The following is a 22457-nucleotide window of genomic DNA, read 5'->3' as shown; positions in this document are numbered from 1 at the left end:
TGTTCTCCCCTGAGCTGTCAATGTACATCAATTCAGTAATATTTAAGGAATGAGGCTGGGATTTTTAAGGGATTTCTAAGGAAGAGAGAGGTGCCCAAATCTCACTGAAAGTCAATGGGAGTTGGGCACATAACTCCCTTTGGCTCCTTTGAAAAGCTCAGCCCAAGAGGACACTGTCAGGTAGCTCTGGTCCACCTCATCCCTGTAAACATCCTTTTTACAACAACTTTGTAATTTGCTAGTGCAGGTCTCTGATCGACACAGAGAGAAGGCATCCTTTTCAAGCTCATGCTGGCTTCTTTCTATTTTGGTTATATTTGGAGCACAACTTGGTGTCCCCTGTGAAGCTCCTGTTCAACAAAACACACTGTATGCATCCATTTTTAAAGAAAATATTTTATTACATCGTGGAAAAAAAGCATAATCATCCAGATTCATATTGTTTAAAAAAATTGAACATTTGTTTTAGACAGCATGTCGGTATATTCTGTTCCACACAGGAATGATAAGAAGTCTACATCATTACTAGATATTGCACAGTCTGAAAGAAACGAAAACAAAAATCACATGATCTTGGGAACCATCTCACATTATGAAAAACCTACTAAGAAACATAAAAACAAACAAACAAACAAAAACACCCTTTGTTTCTACAGTAGCTTTAAGTTTATAATTCTTGGAATGACCATATTTCACTGAAGACCACCTCAGTGACAGGAAGCTTCATTTCAGCAATCCCTTGTGCAAATAAGATTAATAATAATAATAAAAAATGCAGTTAGTCTTTTGATATCACATGGGCAGCAATAATCACATATTTGTTAAATTCCTGCCTGAAAAAAAAAGGGGGAATTAGGCCATGAGTTTTGCCTGCAACTCCATCTCTGCTGCCCTTTTCAGTGCAACATCCACCAGAAGCTGAAATCCACTAAAATCTTGGTTGAGGTCTGGTGGGGTAGGAGGAGGAGTGTTGAAAAGGCCACTTTGTGTATTTGTACTAGGTCCCAGTTTAGAAGCATCCTCGTGGTATGCAAGAGAGTTGTCTGTGAATCTGCTAGCTGATGTCTGCTGCAGGTCGGTGGTCGGGCCTACACCAGTTGACTGGCACAAAAGGAAAGGGGCATCTTTCAATGCAGTTACAGTGGTATGGCAAATCACTGAAGGTCGAGCCAAAACAGATCCTGGGGAAGAAGGTTTAGAAGAGACAGCCTTGTTTAGTCCTGTGGTACCAGAAAGAAATGAGTTCTCTTCTAACAGTGGAATGTAGTTTTTTGTGCCTGTGGAAGACTCCACTGGGTTGCCTTCAGAAATCTTGGTCCCTCTTCGTGAGATAGTGAATTGATTTGGATCCTTGCCATCCTTCCTCAGCATGTCAGGTAAAAGCCTGCGGCGTGCATTGATAAACCAGTTGCAGACCTGGGAACATAATGATATCTTAATTTCTACCTTCATTCACTTCCGCACTACATGCCAGTAGAGTCTTTCAATTAGATTAATGAATCCCTCCAAGCAGTTTCCTTAACTCTACAACAAAAGAGACTGATCGACAAGTTCTGACACATCTAGTAAAAACCTCTCTCTTCTTTCTTCTTCTACCCCCAACTCCTCTCTCCCTTGCAAAAAAAAAAAAAAAAAAAAAAGAAGACTGCTAGCCTGAAGTGAAAGGTTTAGCTTTTAACTCTGAACATATATTAACCTATTACCTATTGTTCTCTGCATTTAGGTTAATTAACAACAGGAAAACCTTTTCTCTATTAAAAGAGCCACTCCTCCCACAAACAGTTACTGATTTTTCCTGCTCAACTGACTGTGTCAACAGACATAACATGAATTACCTCATTGAAATGCATCCTTGTTTAAATATCAAACCAGTTTCCTGGGCAATAACAGATGACTTAACGTCTTTTTTTTTTTTTAAGTACTTCTATATAAAGTAGTTTTTCCTCACAATGTTATATTAAAGAAATTTTACTTGCCTAATTGCAACATTTATATCAAAATACTGCTCTATAAAGATAAAAAAAATAAAATTTACCACTAATAATAATACTTTGCAATCCTACATGACCTTCCATCCAAAGATTTTAAAATGCACAAGCATTCATGCACTAAGGGCTTGTCTAGACTCTCTCTTTTGTTGGTATAACTTATGTCGCTCAGGGCTGTGAAAAAACACCCCGGAGTGACGTAAGTTACACCAACAGAAGCACCGGTGTGGACAGCGCTCTCCTGGCAGGAGACAGGCTACATTAGCGATTTTACAGTGGTGCAGCTGCATCAGTACAGTTGTGCCACTGTAAACTCGCTAATGTAGACAAGCCCTAAAGTCTCTCAGCTTTCCTATGAGGTTATGCCCATATTACAATGGAGGAAAGAGAGGCACAGAAAGGCTAAGTGAAATGCCCAGAGTCACACATGTTTCAGTGGTGGAATAAAACCCAAATTTCCTGACTCACAATTCCCAAATAAGGGCTTCATCCTGCAAACACTCATGCATATGAATAGCTTTACCCATGTGAATTGTCCCACTGACTTTATGAATCATGAAGACTCATATAAATAAAAGTTACATATACTCAAGTGTAGGATTAGGCCCAAAGTCACCATTTGAATAGCGTAAAGAAAATTATACTGCTTATACATGTGCTTATCACCCTGATCACTTTGCTTGTACGCAAAGTGTCTTTTAGATCCTAATCCTAGAAAGACTAATGCGCATGCTTAACTTCATGCACTGTCTGTAGACCCACTGAAGTCACTTTAGTCACAATGTGCAAAATTAAGCATGTATCAGGGACATCATCTGTAAGATTGTGTTCATACACTACCTAGAACAACAGGGTCCTAATCCTAGTCAGTGCCTGTGGGTGCTACCACAACACAAACAGCAACAACATATAAAGAAAATGACATCTGTAATATGGACATTTTTAGAGAGACTAGAGAGTGGGTAACTTCAGAAGTGAAAACAAAGGCTCATTTTTATTTTAATTGGAGCTTTTAAAAATACCTGTAGTGTAGAAAGGTGTGTTTGTCGGGACAACACTGCTTTTTCTTGTTCTGATGGATAGGCATTGTATCGGTGCTCATACAGCCAGTCCCGAAGAATCTGCACTGACTCCTTGGGCAGGTTACCACGTCTCCTCCGTTTGCCTGACGCAGTGGAAGAGGAAAGATCCAGTGGGACATCCATGGTGTCATCATCTTCCGTCTCACTGCCAGATATTGCAGCTACACCTACAGTAATAAAAAGGTGAGAATAGTCACTTCAATTCAATACACTTCTTATTGCAGCATTTTTCACTTCAACACCTCTCTCTCTGCTTCCTAATTTAAAAATATATAATTATATGTAAACAAATAAATTATTTTTTAATTTATGAAGCATTAACAAGTGGACAATTCCTTGCCAGTTCAGATGTCGTGTGCCTTTATTGTGAGTCAAACCAGGCCTCATGTTTAGAGGATGTATACTGTAACAAAAGTAGCACCAACTACCTATTCCTAGGGGACACTTCTCCACACAACCTCATTTACTGGTTCCCTTAGCAACCTTTTATTTGGTCATATGCAGTAAGCAACTTCCATCTGATGCCAATATCATGCCAAATGTTGGTCAGCAAAGGGTGCTACTGTGGTATGCCTCCAACAATCTTTTTTCTTCAAGGCTGTTCATGGCTAGGCAAAAAGCCAATAGAAAAGAATTTCAAAACATACACCCAACCTAAACCTTGGCTGTATTGAATTACAATTTAACATGCTGGTGCTTCTCCTTCTGATTAAGGATAGCTTTATAGGTTTAAAATGTTAACAGCGCTTTCCAGAATTATTAATACAAATGAATGGCACAGGAAAAGAACAGAAAGCAAGTTGTGGCTGGTTCTTCTAAAGTGACACAAAATTCACTCACTGAGGAAAAAGTGTACAGCAAGGTAACAGTAAGTGCCTAAATAGTGCCACAAGGTAGTATAGAATTGCTATCATTTATTTTTCTGAAGAACATGCCACACTTCAACTTTGCCCTAATTACCTATGCTTTGAACCTTATAGTTTTCCTCACACTTCAAGTAGTGTACTTATTCAGATTTTGACATATGTTTACTGCAAGGACTCTAGATTTACAGTTTTACTGCACATTTTTCTCCCACAGAGAAGGAATTTATTTCAATATCTCATTTAGTCCCTGTCTTCTATAATTAATGCAGTAAACCATATTACTAATAATTTGGAACTACAATATGTGAACAATCAAATACTTCATATTCTGTGGCTGAACAACGGGCTGCAATTCTGCTCTTTTAGTAAAGTGTACAGTGTGACCGAGGAAACAAAACAAATAGCACTGAAGTCCACAAAGGAAACTTTGCTTTGGCTTTAAGTACTTTAATCCCACCAGAAATTTTAGGAATCTTACAAACCATATATAAATCTAAATCACAGATACCATTAGATTCAGCTAGCACAGTTCAGAAGTTTTTTTGATTCACAGTAGGTTTCAAAAGCATTTTCTAGAAATGACAAAAGGAAAATGAGGCCCTAAATCACTTTTAAGTTAGTTTGAACATCCATTTCATTTAAAAATGAGAAGAAACTTTCACTTTTGTAATAGCAAGCAAAGTTAAACACCAGGCAGAAAGGCTTCATATGGGCAGCTGTCCAAATTTCAAAACTAATACTTAAACTAGAAAAAAAGATCAGTTCTATTAAAATGGAAGCTATGCCTGTGAAAAAATACAACTATGAAACTCTACATTTATGGTCATACTTAAAGATTTAATGGGAATTGATGTCAGACCCAAAAGAGAGAACTAATTGTGAGTTTTTGCATAGTACTTTCACAGATACCTATGAAATGCACAAATGCAGTGTGACAGAGTTAAGCATTTGAAGTTTTGCCTTATCTCTAGTCATGAGCAACTCACAGTATTCTTGAATTTGTCATTTGCAATTATTCAGATTTATCCAGGGAATTTTTTTGTTAATACTCTGTGAATATTCACAATTCAGTCTGTGGTGGTTACTTAAGTAACTTGTGGGGTAATGTTTCTGTTTCCTGTCTGGATGATTTATGTAACTAACCAACACTCTGAATGTTACAGTTGAATATACAATTTGCCCTATGATGCTTAGTTACATAAGTTATCCAGTCAGGGAACAAAAACAATGACAGGCAATTTAAATAACCAACTCACGATAAATTCTGAATTGTATATTTGATTTAGTTCTTAGTGCATGTATGTGGTATTTTCAAGGGCGGCGGGGTGGAAATCTATCAGGACCCTAGTAGCTTTACATTAAAATATTACTTTGCTTGAAAAGTACGTTATGATGGCTCAACACAGCAGTTCACTAACTGTAAAGTAGACATATGACTAGCTAAAATTAGTTTACAGAATTCAGAGAAAGGTATAGCACAATTCCATGACTTGAAGTTGAAGCTACACAAATTCAGACTGGAAATAAGGCGTTTTTAAATGTTTAACAGTGAGAGTATTAACCATTGGCGCAATTTACCAAGGGTTGTGGTGGATTCTCCATCCCCTGACAATTTTTAAATCAAGATTGGATGCTTTTCTAAAAGATCTGCTCTAGGAATTATTTTGGGGGAAGTTTTATGGCCTGTGCTATGCAGAAGGTCTGAACAGATGATCATAATAGTCCCTTTTGGCCTTGGAATCTATGAATTTACCTAATGTTCCAAACATTGCTGTCTTTGCTTGGGGCAGATTAAAAATGTTGCTGCACTGATTTTTTTAAGAGGATAATAAAACATTAGACTACAGAGCCACTTATCAAAACAGAGACCTTGGGAGACAGAAAAGACAATAGTGAAAAGCAGAAATGAAGGAGCTGAAGGCACAGCTATGGAAAGTAGGAACCAAGGAGTTGCAGCCAGTGTTCCTCCTCACAAGAGTAAATTTACATTCATAAGTGCGGTTATATAAAAATCATTTGAGATTAAACTCTCTAGGTTAAGTAAACATTCCATGCAAAGCTTCTTTCTAAACAGTAAGACCAGAGCTCTGCTTTGATAACAAAGATTTAGGTTTGGAACCATTGTTCTTTACCCCGCTGCTAAAATTTGACATAAAGATTTACCCAAAAAACCAACCACCAAAAATATTTGTTGCAAATGCAATCTTTCTGAGATCACATTTCTTTTTTAAAAAAAATAATAAAATAAAGATGCCCTTCAAACAACTGTTAAGTTTCCTAACTGTAACGCAGCAATGAAAAAAGATATGAAACAACACTGGAGTCTGCCCTTTGAGCTGCTTCCTTAGTGTGCCGTGTTCCCTCAATTTTATGACACAAAACAGGTTTTGGTTAAACAGGAACAAACGGCATTGCAGCTTCTCATTCAAATGAGCTCATTTAAATAAAAGAGCCCCAGACCTCTGAACCTTTAACAAACATCTCCAACGGCATGTGCAGAAGCTGTAGCAACAGGAAGTTAAGGCTGTAGATCTCATACAACCTCAGCTGATACTCTACTAGAGCAGAAGCCACGTTGTTGCTGTCAAACCTCTGTTTTCATTAGAACATTCACGCTGATTGCAACTCAGCTTTGTTTTTCCTTCTTGTTAGTAATCAGACTATATGCTTTTGGTTTCCTCTTTAGCAGGGCACAGTTGAAAGGCTTCCCACCTAAGCTCCATGTCTGGACCATTTACTGTTATTTACAACTCCAGAATAAGGGCTTCTCTACATGCAGAATACCTCCATTTTATTTTTAAGTTGTGAATTTTAAACTGATTCTGTTATACTGGTATAAAAGGCTTTGTGGACACTTATTTCTGTTTAAATCAGGCTTTTACAAGTTAGCTTCAGTTGATTATATGTTTAAACTAAAATAAGCCCCTCTTAAACTAATGCAAGAATGTCTACAGAGTGTTTTGCACTACTTAAACTGAACTGATGCACTGTATGTAAACTGGACCTAAGAAGTGACCCTGACTCTAATTCTATAAGCTTTACTCAGATAAGCAGTCCTTATTCATACAAAAATAGTTTCACTGATTTCAGTGAGGACTATTCCTAAAGGTTGTAGGATCAGCAGGCCCCCTCTCTTTTCTATAATGTGAATTGATTTACCTGCACCCAACTTCTAGTCTTGCAGCATGTAGAGAATTTAACATACTGTGTTGCATCACATCACAGGCCAAAGAGTTCCTAGGTCCCTTTCTTGTTCACTGCTAGGGAGATCATGCCTTGAACACTGCATAAAATTCTGAGCACCTCAATATCTGGATGATACTAAATAACAGGAAAGAATTCAGTTAAAGCTTCCTGGTTTAAAGGCCTGGAGGCATAAATCTGATGAGGGAAAAATAATTATGTGCATAGTTTTGCAAAATGATAACTAAAGTTGATATGGAAAAAACTATCAGTACTTATAACGTATGAACACAAAAAAGGAGAAAGAATTATTTGGGATGGATTGGGGCCTTAACTAGGAGAAATGGAATGAAGTTAAGAAAATTAAAATTTAGGCTGAATATCAGTAAAAATATCCTCTTGTATTATGGCAGAGCTTCACAAGAGAACTGGTAGAAACCAATTGTTTGAATCACTTGAAACTGAACAAGTATACTGCAAGGCACAGTCTCCTTTGGCAGAAGGAATAGATTAGATCAGCTCATGGATAATCTAGCTCAATTTTTATGTTTCTGTGAATTTCTTTGGTTGGGTTTTACATGTATATATCTAGATATTATTTCCAATCTAAAAAGCCCCCAATCTTCCTGTAATTGACTTCACTAGGACTACACATGCATAATCTTCAACAGGGCTATATCTTTGCAGGATTGGAGACTACAATAGCTAACTAGCAAGCATAGCCTATAGGGGCTAGCCTGCCTGCTAATATATTTTTTCTTATGGGTTTGATTATTTGTTTTATAATAGGATTATAAATTTGTATTAAGAGTATTTCTGGCTGTAATGCAAGGAACCTGCAGGCCACATCCTGGATGCTGAGCTAATACAAGTTAGCATACATATGTTTGAGACTGTTAGCCTAGATAGGTGATGATGAGCTAAAACAAAGTATATATATATGTATGTATGTTTGTGACCTTTAATAAAGATAAGTGAGGATGGTTAAAAGGAAGCTAGTATAGGTAGGGGCTACCTAACTTCATATAGTCTTTAGGACTTAACAGGTACACCACAAAGAACATGGAAATAACTGGCTAGGCCAGAAATAACAGATGGTATGAATATGTCATTAATATGTAAAAACATACCAGCCTATAGAGTAAGTGTACCCTGATAATTTTTATTATTTAAGAAATAAACTTTTGCCACCCACGGAAGAGGTTTAAGGGATTTAACTTAAGATATACCAATTTGGAAAAGAACTTTAGTTAAAGGTTTGTGAATCTTTTTTTTTAAAAATCAGGTTAAATAGTATTGATAATTAACCAGATCAGACACAGGAGCTATGGGGATGTGTAAGGGAATTTTCCATAGCAGAAAATTAGAAAAGTTTTCCTTTTTCTTTAAATGTGATTTTACAAGTGGAAGAACCAGTTTTCTTTCCTCTGAGTTGCTTGAGCTTTACTGGTTTCACAGAGTAGGCAAACTTGGCTGTAACTATAGAAAACAAATTTTAATTTTTTTTAGACAAGAAAGAAATCTGAAATCAGGTCATGCTCTGAAACTTGAGTATCAAAATACAGGCCACAAATGCAAACTGCAAGCCCAACCTTTAATTAAAAAAAAACCAACAGAAATCATTGTCCTAACTTCCTTGAAAAGTTTCCATGCATCTGTAAGTTTCTTCTCACTTCCTAATTTCTGCCACATAAACTCTAAACCAATGGTCTTCTGTCTCAAAGGTTTGCCTTCCCACATGCCGCCTTTCATTGTTGCAGTGCAGAACTCCCAAATCACAAGGCAGATTACACACTGAGAGAAATACATAGGCAGACATGGTAACCTCGTCAGCATTTTTCACACATATTTAGTTTGGAGGGAGATGACAATAAGAGTTGGAAGTGTGTGAAGTTGGTATTTAGACAACCAGTAGCTGCCCTCCGGGAGAGGAATCTGAACAATGGAAGCAGCAGCAGACAGGAAGCCAACTCATCACCACTACTGTGCAAATAGGGAGCACAGGAATGTTCTAAAAATAACTAGTCTAAATAATTCAGTAAAACCATATACCTCCAGTAACCGTAACAATCTGAACAAATCTACAAAAATGGGAAAATCTAGAGTCAAGGCTGTAACTGTCTCTAGGTACAGAGGGCTGGGCTTGGTATGCAACACGTGTTGTTATCTAAAATCACTCCAGTTAGGAGAACACTGAAATATTTGGCAGGGAGGGTGGGTTATATAAATACAAAGTTTCGGTTTTAACTCTGAATTCCTTGCTTTTTTGAGAGTGTAAACAGGACCCGCACTGATTGTTGTCTAAACTTTGCCTTTGGGGCTGAATTTCCTTTGTATGTTTTGTTTTAAATCAGTATAGTCCAAGATTACTTATGAGAACTACAAACTATATTAGAGCACATCTTAAATTATACACCAAGAATTCAGAAGGTGCTTAATAGGTGTATATAAACACATACTCTGATGGCTCCAGGAACATTAACAATGAAGTAGATTTCTGTACTCTTGAACCACAAGAGCCTGTAGTAGGAAAAACACCACTGCTCTAGAGTAGTAAACATGCGCAGTGCTCCTTTTTAAACTCTCAGTATCTTGGGTATTTTAAAGGTCTTTAAATAGAAAAAAATCATTAATCTACATGACTGATTAGCCCTTAAAAATGAGAAGAGGGGGAACTGACGAGGAAACAAACATCCGAAATGTTTTTTTTAACAGCAGCCACGTTTTTAAAATGAAAAGGAGTACTTGTGGCACCTTGGAGACTAACAAATTTTTAAAATGTTTTCCAATTCTTCGCAGCCACGTTTAAGTTTTCAAGATACTCAGAGGACTACAGATGGAAATACTGACAATCCCTTGATTATAAAGTCTGTCCAAGTGGTAATTACGTAAGTAACACCAATGAAAAGTTTTTCAAACGTCTTTTTTGCTGCTTCCCCGCCACGTGGTGGGTAAGTTTTTAAATCACTTTACTTTTAGTCTTTTCCAAAAAAGAAAGAAAGAAAGAAAAGTCTTTGATCAAAAGGCTGCAGATAAATTTGCAGATCGATTAAAAAAACTCACTTTAAATTCTCCTACAGCCCCTCGCTTTTGTCCCCTTTCCCCACGCTAACTCGCAAACAAAGAGCTCCTGCCACCCCGTTGTTCAGACTGCATTGCTCAGAGAGTTGTATTTGGGTTGGGATTTGTTTTTTAAAGTTGTGAAAACAATTCCAGTCCCGTCCTTGGGGACCGGACTGGGGAAATTAGAGTGAGGAGGAAAGAGGGAAGAAAAAGGCTGTTAAAAAAAAAAAGCGAAAATAAAACTTTGTTGGGGACAAAGCAGGCAGGCAGTTGACCAGGTTTTTGACAGGGAGCCAAGCAGCATGGAAAGAAAGCAGCGTCCAAACAGCCCCTCGTGTTTTGTCTGGAAGTGAAACATTATCAACTGCCATTTCAGACATGAGCTCAACAAAGAGGAAAGGGACCAGCTTAGAAAGAAAAAAAGCGGGGGGGTGAGAGAAGAAAACCGGTTCCACTTTATTTAATAAGCCAAATCAAACTGCAGTGAAGTTTAAACCACACGCCTGTTATTTCCAAATGGCGAAAGCAACATGCTTTTCACTTTCCCATCCAGGTTTCGCCACAGCACGCTGAGGAATCAGATCACTCTGTCTCTCTCACCCTCGTACGCACGCACCCCTCCCTACCTTTTTTACTTTTCATCGTGGTCTCGAGCCGCGGACCGCACCAGCTGGCGAGGCTTGCTACCCAACGGGCACCGCACGCACAAATCAAGTTGCCTTTTCCTGCGTGCGGAGCAATCCCCGCTTTGCAACTTGGAAGGCGGGCAGAGGGCTCCCTTCCCAGCCGTGGCTGCTAACCAGGGCGCTTCAATGGGCTGTGTGTTGTGTCACCGCCAGCTGACAGCTTCCTTCTGCCTGGGATGTTTGGTCCGGATTTAGTGCTTTCCCTCCTCTTCTGTCTTTGTTCTTCCCCCCCCCTCCGGTGCTGGGCCCCAGCTTGTCAACGTGAGAAAAGGCACCAGGGGGAAAGGTACCCTCCGCCCACCTTTCAGCAATGAGTAAGTGAGAGAGTAACAGAGCAATAGCCGCTTTGCCTCCTCCTCCTCCCTGGCTGCGGAGACGGTTGTCAGCGGAGGGGAGGGAGAGAGGGGATACTCTCACACACTCACAACAGAGCGTGTGATGTGACAGTGCAGGGCAGAGCCTCTGCGCCTCCTGGTTCCTGCCTTTCTTCCCAGCCAGGCGTTTGATCATTAAACTGGGAAGGGGGCGGGGGAGGAGGATTTTGACAGCTGCCCCTGACTTAGCCTCCTCCTGTTGCTGCCGGATGAGCCACCCACTCCTTAGGGTGAAGAGAATGGAGAAGAAAGAAAAGCAGTGTAGAGCAAGAAAAGAGCGCTTAAAAGATTAGCATAGCACTGAACAAGCCCTGCTCTTCCTCCCCACCCCCACGGACTAGTTTCAGACCAAAAAAGGGGGGGAACCACCCCCCCCCAAGACGCCAAGAGGCTCTTTTGCTCCTTCTTCTGCTCGGGGGTTGTTATGGTTGGAGCCGCCTTGTTATGATGCTGATGGGCTTGCGGGGCAGTTTCGAAATTCCTGGCACGCCGCAGCCCGAGACACACTGTCATTCTCACATGCTTTCAAACTTCTCAATCACGGGGCGCGCCGCAGCGTGGCGTGCTCTGATTCAGCGCGCCGCAGTTCGCTCGTCCCAGCCAGCCCCAGCTGTGGCTGCCTTTACTGGAAGCGGGGCGACGTGTCTTTAGCAGCTCATCCGGTAAATAATCCAGACCCTTGGCCCCTACGGATTTGGTGGCCTCGGGGTTGTTTCTCCCTCTCTTCCCCCCAATCCATCCTACTATTTTTTGAGGAACAAACACAACACAGAAAGTCCCCCTTCGTTCGGGTTTGTCAGTGAAAGAAGATTCTCTCCTGCTGGGGTTATTTTAAACCGGTTTTTAAAGGTGTTTTTTGTTTTTTTTTTCACTTTTTTTTTTTGATGGGCTTTGCTGTGCGTTTCAACGAGACACGCTCGCTCGTGGGTTTTTAAAAACCAGCTCGACTCATTCCTCTTTAAGTAATCACGTGGTCCAGCAACAGTTTATTTTGCTCTGAGTCTGACTCTGAGATGAGACATGCTGCAATTGGAGCTAGTTGTTCCTGTAGGGCTCGATCCATTCCCCCACCGCCAGGTCTTTCTATTGACTGAAATGGGAGCTGGCTCCAGCTCCTAAAATAGCAAAGGCTGCTTTCCCGGAGTTCCTTTGTGCTCTTCCTTCAGCGGTTCCAAAATTGGATTTTGTTTGATCAGGACAAATAAAAGCATTCGCATAAAACATGTGAGACGAGGAATTCAAGAGGCTCATCTCTGCTTGAACTTTAGCAGGGAAAGCAAGCCAGCCCCTGTGCACTCACTCTCAACACCGTGTAATAGTGTTTGAATTAAGGAGGGGGCGTTCCTCGTGGTTTAGGTTGTAAAAGTAAACCTGGTTTTAAATTACACAAAGAAACAGACCAGGAACCGTGGCTTTACTTTAGGTCCAACAGCCTCTAGTGATAGATATATATATATATCTGCACAAAAGCCCATTCGTATCTGACGCAGGAAGGGAAGCAATAGTATTTTTTAAATGCCCTCAAACACCTCGTAGCTGTTTTTCGGGGGAGTAATTACCCTGCCATCGCTGAAGATAAAACAGCTGGGTCGTTCTGAATGAGGGCCATATGCGGAATGGGGCGGGTGGCTTTGGAGCAATTTAAGTTAACAAGGCACTAGTGTTTGCTGCTGCCTTCTTAGTGGTTCTCTTTTATGTAACTTAGGGCAGTTTGGCACAGGGATTGGTAGCTCATATCCGGTGTGTCTGTATGAAAGCGATTGAGCAACGAGTGAGTGAGTGGGGAAGGGCCTAGCGACAGCCAGACATACTGACTCACGGAGGCTTAGGCCAGTGTAGTGAGAGTAGGGGAGGAGACAAGCAGCGCAGATTAGAGCATAGGTTGGGGAGGGAATGCTGTGTAACTCTGTTGAAAGCAACAACAGAGTGGGTTACCTTTTGCAAAGCCGAAATTAGAAAAGGAGGACTTGTGGCACCTTGGAGACTAACAAATTTATTTGAGCATAAGCTTTTCTGAGCTACAGCTCACTTCATCGGATGCATGTAGCTCACGAAAGCTTATGCTCAAATAAATTTGTTAGTCTCTAAGGTGCCACAAGTACTCCTTTTCTTTTTGCGGATACAGACTAACACAGCTGCTACTCAAAACTCTCCTGGTGTTACTAGATGGGTTGGGCAGCTCCAGCTGGGGAGAGGGGGTGAGGGAATGTAGCTCCTTTTCCAACCAGCTGTGTAGATTTTTTTTTTTTTAAAGCTTTTTTGCCACAGGGGGTGGGTGGGTGGCTTTAAAAAAAAATACTAATTGACTAATTCTGTGGCTCAGGTGAGGGAGGTATAAGTGTGTAGCTAAAGTTCAAGATGCTTTATAAGCGTTCATGTCTCAGTTAGTTATCCCCCTCTAAGAGCTTGAAAGAAAAAGACCCAGTGAAGGGTGGGTATTTTTAACTTGAAATGAAATAACACAGCTTCTGAGGCACTGGTGATGACTCATGGGATTTTTTTTGTTTGATGTTTTTCTGCTCCCAGATGTCAGATTTGAGTTTACAACTGGGGTTTTGCACATCTTTTGCCACATAATCCTAAAATATAATTAAGGGGGTTTGCAGAGGTCTTCTGGGGGTGCATCAACTCCTCTAGATATTTGCCTAGTTTTACAACAGGCTACATAAAAAGCACTAGCAAAGTTAACTAAAATTTAATACAGACAATGATTTGTTTATATTGCTCTATACGCTATATATATTGAAATAGATTTATTTTTATAATTGTAGTAAAAATGAGAAAGTAAGAATTTTTTTTTTGTAATAGTGGGCTGTGACACTTGTATTTTTATGTCTGATTTTGTAAGCAAGTAGTATTTGAGTGAGGTGAAACTTGAGCTATGCAAGACAAATTAGACTCCTCAAAGGGGTGTGGTAATTTGGAAAGGTTGAGACCCCCTGCTTTAGAAGGTGCTACATAACAGCCAGGCCAGTTCTCACTCACTAGTTTCTTATTGGCTTTGCAATTACTTACATGTTAATAGTTTAAATCTTAATTTGTACATTTTGAGTATTTGAAAAACAAGTAGAGCCACTTGGTGAGGATAAATTAGGGTTGTGTATCTATCATGGTTACTGAGATGCCCCGTCTCCTTTGTTGTAGAAGTTAGAGGGTTGTAGGTGCTTTCGGCCACCCAACTAAAGGCCTGCTCCCTCAACTAAGCACAGATTACCAGTGATTTCTGGGGACAATAAATGAGGAAAACACGGACAGGAGTGGCGGTCAGGGTAAAAATCAGATAATGAGAGGCGACCCTGAGCAGAGAATTACTAATGGTGCCTAGTGCTGCTCAGAAGCATCTAAGGAGTCAGCGGACGCTGTCCAGGAAAAACTCGGCTGGGAGTAGGGTTGCAAACTTTCTGATTTCAGAAAACCAAACACCCTTGCCTTGCCTTGCCTTGCCCTGCCCCGCCGCTTCTATGAGGCCCCACCCGCACTCACTCCATCTCCTCTCCCTCTGTCACTCGCTGACTCCCACCCTCACTCATTTTCACCAGGCTGGGGTTTGGGGTGTGGGAGGAGGCTCAAGGCGGAGGCAGGGGGTTGTGGGGTGAGGGCTCTGAGGTGGGGCAGGGAATGAGGGGTTTGGAGTGCAGGAGGGGGCTCTGGGATGGAGGGTGTGGCCAAGGAGTTCGGAATCTGGGAGGGGGCTCTGGGCTGGGGCAGGGGGGCTGAGGGCTCTGGCTAGAGGTGTGGGCTCTGGTGATGAGGGGTTCGGGGTGCAGGAGGTGGCTTGGGGCTGAGGGGTTTGGAGTGTGGGAAGAGGTGCAGCGTGGGGGCTCTGGGATGGAGTTTGGGTGCAGGAGGGGGTTCTGAGCTGGGGCAGGGGTTGGGGTGTGTATGCAGGGGTAATGGCTCCGGCTGGGGATGCAGGCTCTGGTGTGTGGGGCTGGGGATGAGTAGTTTGGGGTGCAGCAGGGGGCTCCAAGCTGGGGATGAGGGGTTCACAGTGCGGAAAGTGGTGTGGACTCTGGGAGGGTGTTTGGGTGTGGGAAGGAGCTCAGGGCTGGGGCAGGCGGTTGGGGCACGGGAGCGGGTGCGGGCTGCATGCGGCTCTTACCTCAAGTGGCTCCCGGAAGCGGCCAGTATGTCCCTGCAGGTTCCTAGGTGGAGGCACAGCCAGGAATCTCTGTGCGCTGCCCCTGGCCGCTCGGGGGCGGGGGCAGTGCGTGGAGCCTCCCTGGCTGCCCCTGAGCCTAGGGGGCACAGGGACATGCTGTCCGCTTTTGGGAGCCATGTGGAGCCAGGGCAGGCAGGTAGCCTGCCGTCGCCCTGCTGCACCACTGACTGGACTTTTAGCGATGCAGACTGGAGCAGCCAGGGTCCCTTTTCGACCCATGTTCTGGTCAAAAACCGGATGCCTGACAACCCTAGCTGGGAGGCATAACTGAACAGGGGAACAGAAATAAGATTCACAGTCATAGAGTTTCACTCCCCCTCATCTAGCTTGCTCCTCCTGGTATAATGGATGGCTGTGCTGGCCAGTGCCATCAGGTAACAGTTAGTTTAGATCCCATCATTTTGTATGTATAGTTGGGATTCTTTTCCAATATGCATTACTTTGCATTTATCAGCATTGAATTTCACCTGCCATTATGTTGCCCAGTCACCCACTTTAGTGAGATTTCTTTATAATGCTTCACAGTCTGCTTTGGGCTTAACTATCTTGAGTTATTTTGTATTGTCTGCAAATTTTGCCAGCTCATTGTTTACCCCTTTTTCCAGATCGTATTAATATGTTGAACAGCATGGGTTCTAGTACAGGTAACTGGGGGACACCACTATTTACCTCTCTCCATTCTGAGAACTGACTGACTATTCCTACCCTTTGCTTCCTGTCTTTTAACCAGTTACTGATCCAGGAGAGATCCTTCCCTCTTATCCTATGACTGCTTTCTTTGCTTAAGAACCTTTCATGAGGGACCTTGTCAAAGACATTCTGAAAGTCCAAGTACACTATATCTACTCAATTACTCTTGTCCACAAGTTTGTTGACCTCCCCCACAGAATTATAATAGATTGTCGAGTCATGATTTCCTTTTACAAAAGCCATGTTGACTCTTCCCTGACCAATTATGTTCATCTATGTATCTGACAATTCTGTTCTTTACTATAGTTTCAACCAATTTGCCTAGTACTAAAATTCGCCTTACTGGCCTGTAATTGTCAGGATCCCATCTGGAACCTTTTTAAAAAAATTGGTGTCACATTCACTATCCTCCAGTCATCTGGTATAAAAGTTGATTTAAATGATAGGTTACATACCACAGTATAGTTTTGCAATTTCATATTTGAGTTTGAACCTTGCATGGATACCATCTGGTCCTGGTGACACATTACTGTTTAATTTGTTTGTTCCAAAATCTCCTCTATTGACATCTCAATCTGGGAAAGTTCCTCAGATTTGTCACCTAAAAAGAATGGCTCAGGTGTGGGAATCTCCTTGCATCCCCTGCATTGAAGACTGATGCAAAGACTTCATTTAGCTTCTCCGCCGTGGCCTTACCTTCCTTGAGTGCTCCTTCAGCATTTCAATAATCCAGTGGCCCCACTGATTGGCACGCTCCCTGTTTCTGATGTACTGAAAAAATTTTACTGCAAGGTGAATGAGTAGTTTAAAATTTTTCCTCTGGGTTCTACTTTGTATTTTTCGACACTGAATTTCATTTTCCAGGGTGTTCAGCTAGCTTGTTTAGGTCTCTCTAGAGTTCCTCATAGTCCTCTCATCCTAACTAATCCTAAGTAACTTTTCCTCATCTGTGAATTACTACTTGCCCCTCTTCTAGATCTTTAATGTATTAAGTAACAGAAGACCTAGTAAGGAATCTTGATGAAAATTAACCTTTTAATGAAATCCTCCTTTTTGTTTTCTGGGTTTTAGCCAGTTCTTGGTCTATGAAAATACTTTGCCTCCCACCCACCATGACTATTTAGCTTCTTTATTAGCCTCTTGTGTGGGATCTTGTCAAAGGCTTTTTGGAAGTCTAAATAATTTAAATCAACCAGTTATGAACATAGTATTTATTTACAGAAAGATTTACATAAACCTCCCACATAGATGCCATGGGGGAGGTTTATGAAATGTAATTTCTCCACTGAAATCTTGTTAGATTTGTGTGAAATTTAAAAATGTTGAGTGAATTATAGGTCTAATCTCATTTAGGATAATTAACTGTACTAGATGGTGTTCATTTTCAGGAATTAGAAATAAATAAAATGTGGTCAGGGATACCTCAGGAAATATGGAACCTATCATCTCTGCATCTGTATTTAGTGACAATTTTTGTCCACTACTGACAAGTCTCTCAGCTGTTTTGTGTTCTGTGTGTAACCTGTTGGTGGTTTAAAATCCACTTTGTATTGTAATGGAACACAGGTGTCTATATCAACACCACCATAATAACTGGAATCCTTGTTGACAGTTTTTCACCATAGTTCAAGAATTTGTAGGCAAGCAACAAACACCACAATCTGGTTGATTTAGTGTACCCTCTCTATTTACATCCACACACACATAATATACATCATTTGAAAGCTTATGTCTGCTTTAAGAGGAGGCATGATCTGGTGCTGTCAAGTGGTGATGTTACCACAGAAATGAGGATAGACAATGACATAGAATCATAGAACTGGAAGGGACCTCAAGAGGTCATCTCGTCCAGTCCCCTGCACTCAAGGCAGGATGAAGTATTATCTAGCCCATCCCTGACAGGTATTTGTCCAGCCTGCTCTTAAAAATCCCCAATGATGGTGTCAAGATTCCTTCCCCACTCTGAAATCTAGGGTACAGATGTGGGGACCTGCATGAAAAACCCCCTAAGCTTATTTTTACCAGCTTAGGTTAAAACTTCCCCAAGGTACAAACTATTTTACCTTTTGCCCTTGGACTTTATTGCTGCCACCACCAAGCATCTAACAAATATATAAAAGGGTAAGAGCCCACTTGGAAATGTCTATCTCCCCCAAAATCCTCCCAAACCCTACACCCCCTTTCCTGGGGAAGGCTTGGTAAAAATCCTCACCAATTTGCATAGGTGAACACAGACCCAAACCCTTGGATCTTAAGAACAAGGAAAAAACAATCAGGTTCTTAAAAGAAGAATTTTAATTACAGAAAAAGTAAAAGAATCAGCTCTGTAAAATCAGGATGGTAAATACCTTACAGGGTAATCAGATTCAAAACATAGAGCATCCCTCTAGGCAAAACCTTAAGTTACAAAAAGACACAAAAACAGGAATATATATTCCATTCAGCACAACTTATTTTATCAGCCATTTAAACAAAACAGAATCTAATGCATATCTAACTAGATTGCTTATTAGCCCTTTACAGGAGTTCTGACCTGCATTCCTACTCTGGTCCAGGCAAAAGCAACACACAGACCGAGAGAACCTTTGTTTCTCCCCCCCTCTAGCTTTGAAAGCATCTTGTCTCCTCATTGGTCATTTTGGTCAGGTGCCAGCGAGGTTATCCTAGCTTCTTAATCCTTTACAGGTGAAACGGTTTTTCCTCTGGCCAGGCGGGATTTAAAGGTGTTTACCCTTCCCTTTATATTTATGACAGATGGAGATTCCACAATCTCCCTAGGCAATTTATTCCAGTGCTTAACAATTCTGACAGTTAAGAAATTTTTCCTAATGTCCAACCTAAACCGTCCTTGCTGCAATTTAAGCCCATTGCTTCTTGACCTATCCTCAGAGGTTAAGAAGAACACTTTTTCTCCCTCCTCTTTGTAACAACTTTTTATGTACTTGAAAACTGTTATGTCCCCTCTCAGTCCTCTCTTCTCCAGATGAAACAAACCCAATTTCTTCATGTTTTCTAGACCTTCAGTAATTTTTGTTGTTGTTCTCTGGCCTTTCTCCAATTTGTCCACATCTTTCCTGAAATGTGGTGCCCAAAAACTGGACACAATATTGCAGTTGAGGCCTAATCAGCGTGAAGTAGAGTGGAAGAATTATTTCTCATGTCTTGCTTACAGTATTCCTGCTAGTACATCCCAGAATGATGTTTGCTTTTTTTGCAACAGTGTTACTGACTCATATTTAGCTTGTGATCCACTATGATCCCCAGAACCCTTTCCGCAGTATGCCTTCCTACGGAGTCATTTCCCATTTTGTATGTGTGCAACTGATTTGTTCCTTCCTAAGTGGAGTACTATACTTTGCATTTGTCCTTAGTGAATTTCATCCTATTTACTTCAGACCATTTATCCAGTTTGTCCAGATCATTTTGAATTTTAATCCTATCCTTCAAAGCACTTGCAACCCCTCCCAGCTTGGTATTGTCCTCAAACTTTATAAGTGTACTCTCTATGCCATTATCTAAATAACTGATGAAGATATTGAACAGAAATGGACCCAGAACCGATCCCTGCAGGATCCCGCTTGTTATGCCCTTCCAGCATGACTGTGAGCCATTGATAACTACTCTCTGGAAACTATTTTCCAACCAGTTATGCACCCTCCTTATAGTAGCTCCATCTAGGTTGTATTTCCCTAGTTTGTTTATGAGAAGGTCACACGAGACCGTATCGAAAGCTTTACTAAAGTCAAGATATACTACATCTACCGCTTCCCCCCTATCCACAAGGCTTGTTACCCTGTCAAAGAAAGCTATCAGGTTGGTTTGACACGCTTTGTTCTTGACAATTCCATGCTGACTGTTACTTATCACCTCATTATCTTCTAAGTGTTTGAAAATTCATTTCTTAATTATATGCTCCATTATCTTTCCGGGTACAGAAGTTAAGCTGACTAGTCTGTAATTTCCCAGGTTGTCCTTATTTCCCTTTTTATGGATGGGCACTATATTTGCGCTTTTCCAGTCTTCTGGAATGTCTCCCGTCTTCCATTACTTTTCAAAGATAATTGCTAATAGCTAGGGTATCTCTTCAGTCAGCTCCTTGAGTATTCTAGGATGCATTTCATCAGGCCCTGGTGATTTGAAGACCTCTAACTTGTCTAAGTACTTTTTGACTTGTTCTTTCCCTATTTTAGACTCTGATTCTACCTCATTTTCACTTGCATTCACTATGTTAGACTGCCAATCGCCACCGACCTTCTTGGTGAAAATCAAAACAAAGAAGTCATTAAGCACCTCTGCCGTTTTCACGTCTTTTGTTATTGTCTTTCCCCCCTCATTGAGTAATAGGTTTATTCTGTCCTTTCTTCTCTTTCTTCTAATGTATTTGTAGAGTGTTTTCTTGTTACCTTTATGTCCCTAGCTAGTTTGATGTTTGATCTTGTTTTGTGTCTTGGCCTTTCTAGTTTTGTCCCTATGTACTTGTGTTATTTGTTTATATTAATCCTTTGTAATTTGACTGAGTTTCTACTTTTTGTAGGACTCTTTTTTTGAGCTTTAGATCATTGAAGATCTCCTGGTTAAGCCCGGGTGGTCTCTTGCCATACTTCCTGTCTTTCAATAGCATGTTAAAATGACCACTTGCATTCATTTCTGCAAGTTTAATTACTCTATGTATTATTTCGAGACATAAAATGGTATTTCTTTGTGACCTCAAAGTATCACAACAACAATCAAAAAGGCTTCTTAAAAAAACTCTAATAATTTGTACAGGTATCATTAAAATGTAATAGCACTGGTGACATTTCTAGTCAACATCATTATCATCATTTTTGTTGATCTCTGAGTGTGTGGTTTGCCACAGTCTTCATTGCCTTGTGCATGTACGTAGTTCTGTGCAGAGAACATTGTTCTGCATACACACACAGTTGATTTTCTCAAGTACTTTTTCATGATGAGTCTGTTCTGGATGTGTTCTACATTTTTTTTCCTTTCTCCCAAATGCTGTTCACTGCATAAGAGACTCTGATTGCCCAGGGGGAGTGAGTGACTTCATAAAATCTCAAGAGGTCATCTAGTCCAGTCCCCTGCACTCATGGCAGGACTAAGTACTATCTAGACCAGTAGTTCTCAAACTTTTGTACTGGTGACCCCTTTCACATAGCAAGCGTCTGAGTGTGACCCTTTCACACAGACACACACATTATCTCCCCATATGTCTGTATTTACATATATATTGGTAAAGGTCAACAATGTAATCAAGCCGTCCCTGTCTATGCTGTATTCTATTAATTCAGAGATCAAAAGGACATCTTAACAATTAAATGAACTGCAAACGTAGGATATGGCTGTATTCATCGCTCTTTGAAATGTATAGCAAATCATCTGCGAATGGTAGAAAAACAGGCAATTGCCTTATGTTAATCTGTGTGAATAATAACCTGCAATGCTTAGGAAATGGGGCCACTTCAAAGTCCTTATGAGTGCCTATTGTTCGCCGAAGGACTCCAAGCTGTCAAAGAAGGCCTGAAACTGTATAAACAATGGCTTGGGTCCTGATTCTGTCATCTCAGATCTGCTTGAGGTTTCATGCAGGGGAAACCCAAGTCATAAGGACTGAGATCCCAGTTCTGACTGGACCACCCTGAATATAGACATTGGACTATAATTTATGGACTCTGAAAGAACTCTTTGCATCTACAAAGCTCACCATCTCTACTATGAATCTGAATCTCAAGATTGTATTTATGTCTGTATGTATACTGATCTTTTAACCAATGCGCTCTTTTCTTTTTTAATAAATTTTAGTTTAGTTAATAAGAATTGGCTGTAAGCGTGTATTTGGGTAAGGTCTGAAATATTCATTAACCTGGGAGGTAATGTGTCTGATCCTTTGAGATTAGTAGAACCTTTTTGATATGATGAATAAGATTTTCAGTGATCCTCATCATATTTGACTGGCGTGCCTAGATGGAGGCCTGAGGCTGGGTTACTTTAAGGGAACTATATTGTTGGCTTCTGGGTAACCAGTGAGGTATTATAGAAGCTGTTTTGTGCTTGTTTGGTAAATCTAAGTATTGGAATATCTACCAGCTTTGGGAATTGTCTGCCCCATTCTTTGCAGTTCACCCTAATTGAGTGACCTTAGTTGGCTCCCCTGGGACTCTGGTCACATCATGTTTTCTAGCCCTTTAATAATTTTTGTTGCTCCTCTCTGGACATTCTCCAATTTGTCCACATCTTTCCTGAAATGTGGTGCCCAGACCTGGAAACAATGCTCAAGTTGAGGCCTAATCAGTGCAGAGTGGATTTGGAAGAAAGACCCAAGAAGTAATTTTTACAATATTCCTGCTAATACATCCCAGAATT

At 40.9% G+C, this 22457-nt stretch overlaps 1 protein-coding gene across 1 annotated transcript; it reads right to left on the bottom strand.

Annotated features, from left to right (window-relative positions):
- Nucleotides 1-411: 411 nt before the first annotated feature.
- TGIF1 (TGFB induced factor homeobox 1) lies at nt 412-11404 on the bottom strand. Its single transcript, XM_074943127.1, has 3 exons — nt 10809-11404; nt 3011-3237; nt 412-1416 (listed from the first exon to the last, which is right to left on the bottom strand). Exons 1-3 carry the CDS (start codon nt 10822-10824, stop codon nt 853-855), a joined length of 807 nt encoding a protein of 268 aa, XP_074799228.1. The 5' UTR covers nt 10825-11404; the 3' UTR covers nt 412-852.
- Nucleotides 11405-22457: the final 11053 nt, after the last annotated feature.

Source organism: Natator depressus, chromosome 2, assembly GCF_965152275.1.
Source record: "Natator depressus isolate rNatDep1 chromosome 2, rNatDep2.hap1, whole genome shotgun sequence".
In the NCBI taxonomy this organism is placed as follows: Eukaryota; Metazoa; Chordata; order Testudines; family Cheloniidae; genus Natator; species Natator depressus.
This window is presented reverse-complemented; position numbering and strand designations above follow the sequence as displayed.